At 43.7% G+C, this 5270-nt stretch overlaps 1 protein-coding gene across 2 annotated transcripts in view; it reads left to right on the top strand.

Annotated features, from left to right (window-relative positions):
• The first annotated feature begins 2806 nt into the window (after positions 1-2806).
• IARS2 (isoleucyl-tRNA synthetase 2, mitochondrial) overlaps positions 2807-5270 on the top strand; it is a 44319-nt gene continuing 41855 nt past the window's right edge. The window contains exons 1-2 of one of the 2 annotated variants that reach the window (XM_006055940.3): positions 2807-3188; positions 4950-5072. In XM_006055940.3, the coding sequence (XP_006056002.1) occupies positions 2922-3188; positions 4950-5072 (390 nt within the window). In that variant the 5' untranslated portion in view covers positions 2807-2921. The remainder of the gene's footprint in view (positions 3189-4949; positions 5073-5270) is intronic. The other variant, XM_044943174.1, reaches the window with a different exon arrangement.

Genomic DNA, 5270 nt, shown 5'->3' with positions numbered 1-5270 from the left:
ATTCGGCGCAGGCGCAGAACAGCTACTTGGCCATCCCCGGCTCCGACTCCCCACCTGCAGGAAAACTCCACTTTCGGGTTTTATTCAAGCTCTACGTAGGTGCCAGTCTCCTGAAGTCAAAACGAAAGGTGTTTTAACTATTCAGGAATCATTCTGGCTTGCATTGGCAACCCACTCCAGTCCTCTTGCCTGGAAAATCCCATGGACGGAGGAACCTGGTAGGCTGCAGTCCATGGGGCCGCTAAGAGTCGGACATGACTGAGCGACTTCACGTTCACTTTTCACTTTCCACTTTCATGCATTGGAGAAGGAAATGGCAACCCACTCCAGTGTTCTTGCCTGGAGAATCCCAGGGACAGGTGAGCCTGGTGGGCTGCCGTCTATGGGGTCGCACAGAGTCGGACACGACTGACGCGACTTAGTAGCAGCAGCAGTCCTCCAATCCACTTTGTGCGCACAGTTCATCCTTAAGATACTCGTCGGGTTATTGATACCGCCCTGCGGCGGCAGGCCAGCTGCGTAACCTCCAACCCTTGGGCGTCCTGGACACCCCCACCTTTGCTCCCCTAAAGAAAATTTTATGCAGAAGTGTGTTACTAGCGCTTACTTTTTTTTTTTTTTTTTTTTTTTTAAGCACTTACTAGATTCATAAAAGTGCCTGTGACTTTCATTTGCCTGATGATAAGTCCTGGAAGATTTTCTGTCTTCCTGGTAGAATATATCATATTAGTTTTTTTTTTTTTTTTTTTTTTTTTGAGGCATCGGAAAAAAAAAAAAAAAAAAAAAACAACCCAACCTAATTACGATTTTTATTGCACTGCTGAAAGTTAAAACAAGCCAAAACAAAAATTGTCTGTGTACTTATTTAGGCTGTATTTCTGGTGCACGGGAGAGCTGACCTGTGGTGAAAACAGCAGTTTTGTTTTTTTTTTTCTTTCCAGTATTCAAAAGCATGGCACCGTGATTAGAATATGACAGCATAAAATAATATGGCAGAGTTAATAGCAAAGTTTCAGTTGCAACAATAAAGGTAAATTGTTTAAACTCATCCATTTAAAGACAAATTTTCTGATTCATTAGAAAGCCAAACCCACTGTTTTATCAGAGTAAAATTCAGGGTGAGAAAAATTATCAAAGGGAACAGGGAGTTTGCATTGTTAAAGGTATCCATATTAATAAAGATACTTTATTTTTAAACATTTTAAAATTAAATAACCCATGACCACAGTCTCATTGCTCAAACAGAAAAAAACTGAAAGACTCCACAGCCATCTGCTCAGGCCTTTGCTTTTTTCCCCCTAGTTTCATATGCTTTATTTTCTTTTCAGTTTTTTAAATTGAAGGAAGATTCATTAAGTTCTATAGTGCTTTACAATTTTCAAAAATTTCATGCCGTTTCTTATAATCCCATAATAACATTTTTCTCTGTACTGCTATATTGCCCCCATCACTAGTTTTTCTATATTTATGTCTGCTTCTTTTCTGTTTTGACTAGTTTGTTGTATATTTTAGATTCTATATATAAATGATATCACACAATATTTGTCTTTCTCTGACATTTCGCTTAGTATAACGACCCCCAAGTTCATCCTTGTTGCTGCAAATGGCAAAATGTCATTCTTTTTTAAGGCTGAGTAATATTCCATCGTGTGGCAGGAGAAATATCAATAACCTCAGATATGTAGATGACACCATCCTTATGGCAGAAACTGAAGAGGAACTGAAGAGGCTCTTTTTTTTTTGAAGATCCTCTTGATGAAAGTGAAAGAGGAGAGTGAAAAAGATGGCTTAAAACTCAACATTCAAAAAACCAGGATCATGGCCTCCGGTTCCATCACTTCATGGCAAATAGATGGGGAAACAGCGGAAATAATGACAGATTTTATTTTCTTAGTCTCCAAAATCACTGCAGATGGTGACTGCAGCCATGAAATTAAAAAATGCTTGCTTGGAAGAAAAGCTATGACCAACCTAGACAGCATATTATAAGGCAGAGACATTACTTTGCCAACAAAGGTCCATCTAGTCAAGGCTATGGTTTTTCCAGTAGTCGTGTATGGATGTGAGAGATGGACCATAAAGAAAGCTGAGCAGTGAAGACTTTATGCTTTTGATCTGCGGTGTTGGAGAAGACTTTTGAGAGTCCCCTTGGACTGCAAGGAGATCCAACCAGTCAATCCTAAAGGAAATCAGTCCTGAATATTCATTGGAAGGACTGATGCTGAAGCTGAAGCTCCAATCCTTTGGGCACCTGATGCGAAGAACTGACTCATTGGAAAAGATCCTGATGTTAACATTGATTGAAGGCGGGATCATTGAAGGCGAGAGAAGGGATGACAAGAGGCTGAGACGGTTGGATGGCATCACTGACTGGATGGACATGAGTTTGAGCAATTTCTGGGAGTTGGTGATGGACAGGGAAGCCTGGCGTGCTGCAGTTTCCATGGAGTCGCAGAGTCTGATATGACTGAGCGACTGAACTGAATTGGCAAATTGCAGTCCAAATGGATGGAGATACGGTATATGTGTAAATTACATAGCAATTTTCTAAGACCTGGAATGAAGAGAAAGAATGTGAAATATTACATTTATAATTTTATATTAATTACATGTTGAAGTGGTAATGTTGGTTATACTGAATTAAATAAAATAAACTTTAAATGGAACGCGCCGTGATTGAAACGTGAGCTTGTGGCGCGGGCCACACCTCTTCCCGCCCTCGTAGTCGGGAGAGCTGCCGCCAAGATCCGGATGTGGATCGCTCCCCGGCCCGCGTTGCGCTCCTCGCCTCTTACCCGCCCCGCGCGCGTGCGCACTCCCGTAAGGCTCGCCTCCGTACTCTGGGCTCCCTGTTCCCACAAAGCCCGGCCGGAGCCGAGGCCCCGGCGCCTTCCCGGACGCTGGGGTTGGCCTGGCCCGCCATGCGTTGGGGGCTGCGCCCTTGCGGCCCGGGGACAGCGGCCCTGGCCGCGGCCTGGAATTTGTGGGTGCCACCCCGCCTTCCTTGTCGACCTCGCTGGCGAGGGACAACTGGGAGCCTTTTGGTGCGGTCAGTCACCGGGGCCAGTAACCAGCCGCAGAACTCGAGTAATGGCAGCTATCGGGACACGGTGTTGCTGCCGCAGACCAGCTTCCCCATGAAGCTGCTGGGCCGCCAGCAGCCCGACACGGAGCTGGAGATCCAGCAGGTACGGGCGGGCCTGTGCTCCGCGGGGGCCGGGAGCGGGGCCTCGGGAGGGGTCACGGGCCCTCCCTGGAGCCACGCCTGGGCCACCCACATCCAGGGCAGGGCAGGGCAGGGCAAGGCAGGCCCGGCCGCAGGCTCCAGGCCCTCTTGGGCCAGAGGTGTTGGGATCAGATCAGTGGGAATCGTGCACTTCCCACAGGTTGTACTGGGTGAAAACACAGGTGCAGAAACCTCTAGACAAGTCCACTAGAGGTGGCGGGTTCCAGACCGGAGTGCTAACCCGGGTCTCCCGCATTGTAGGCAGAGCCATCCACCTACCGTCTGAGCCACCAGGGAAGTCCAACGGTGAAACAGCTATGCTCAGATAGCATGGATGGAATACAAATGCCAGTTTTAGCTTATACAAAACTAGTCGAATTTGGGCTCTTTTCCAGTGATTTTGTTTAAAGTAAATTAATATGTACACATATAAATAATGCGATCCTGAGAAGAAGTTGAAGTTCACTTTTATGGTATCAATAGGTCCTTAGTTGGAAGGTGGCTTGTTTGAAGGGTCAAGTAGCTGTGGTTACTTGATCTCAGTCCTCTTCCTCACCTGTGCTTCTGTCTCCTGTATTAAACTGAACTTTCTAAGGCCAGAAATTCACTTGTTTTAATTCTAGGGTCTTTAAAAATCCCTGATATTTTGGATATATGCGATTCATGGGGTCTCAAAGAGTCGGACACGACTGAGCGACTGAACTGAACTGAAATATGCTTAGCTTAAATATTATTATGACAGCTGTCAGACTTCTAGACTCATAAGCCTGTTTTGGCCATCTAGTTTTTTAAGTGTTCCATCCAGTACCTTCTGTATTTCTGGAATTGTGACAGTTTCAGATGTCTTCTTGTGTAATCTTCACACCAGCTTGGTGGGTTGAATATTATTAATTTTTTTTTTTTTTTTTTAATGAGGGAATAGGCCTACAAAGGCAAAATAACTTGGCCAACGTCACACAGAAGATGAGGGAAGTGGAGTGGGATTGCAATCAGTGTTTTTCCAGACTGAGAGTAGCAAGTGTTGAGGCCAGAGCATAGCAGGAATAAGATATGAGAGAAAGTGTGTGTGTGTGTGTGTGTGTGTGTGTGTGTGGTGGGGGATCTACAAGTCCTTCAACATGGAGTGGAGGGGGATGGAGTTCTGAGACAATGACCAAGAATTCTGTGGTACTAAACCTTTGTAGGGCTTCCCAGATGGTGCAGGGGTGAAGAATTGCTTGCCAGTGCAGGAGACACACGTTCAATCCCTGGGTTGGGAAGATCCCCTCGAGGAGGGCATGGCAACGCACTGCAGTATTCTTGGCTAGACAGTCCCATGGACAGAGGAGCCTCGCAGGCTACACCCCATGGGGTTGCAATGAGTCCGACATGACTGAGAGACTAAGCACAAACCTTTTAGGGTCCTGTACACCTTCATACAGAGCTTAGACTTTAAACTGAAGTCTGCAGTGTAACTGTTGAAAAGTTTTAAAAGATAAGTACTCAGATGTGTATTTTATTTATTTTTTATGTTATTAGAAGGGGTGAAGTTTTTTTTTTAATAAAACATTCTTAAACTTATTTTCTAATTGGAAGATGTGCATTTTAGAAAACTCACCTTGTGTTTTAGAGTTGAAGATACTGGAATGTGATAGGAAATAAACTGGTGCTTAGTGTTATTTATGGCAAGATTAAAGTGTATGTGTTTATGTGATGTGCAGACATTATTGTTCTTTTTAAATAGAAATGTGGATTTTCAGAACTTTATTCATGGCAAAGAGAAAGAAAAGTGAAGACTGAATTTTGTCTTCATGATGGACCTCCTTATGCAAATGGTGACCCTCATGTTGGACATGCTTTAAATAAGGTAATTTATAATTTTGGTTATAAGATGTGAGGGAAAATGTTTATTTAAATACACTTTGGAAAAGAGTATATTCTAATGTTACAGCAATTATGTAAATTTGCATTGACATAAACTAAAATGTCTTAATAGAAAGCAGCAATGAACAGTTTTAGTACTATGTGAAAAATAACATCACTGGTATTTGCTTTGAACTTATTT

The sequence above is a fragment of the Bubalus bubalis genome, chromosome 5, assembly GCF_019923935.1.
Source record: "Bubalus bubalis isolate 160015118507 breed Murrah chromosome 5, NDDB_SH_1, whole genome shotgun sequence".
NCBI classification, from domain to species: Eukaryota; Metazoa; Chordata; class Mammalia; order Artiodactyla; family Bovidae; genus Bubalus; species Bubalus bubalis.
This window is presented reverse-complemented; position numbering and strand designations above follow the sequence as displayed.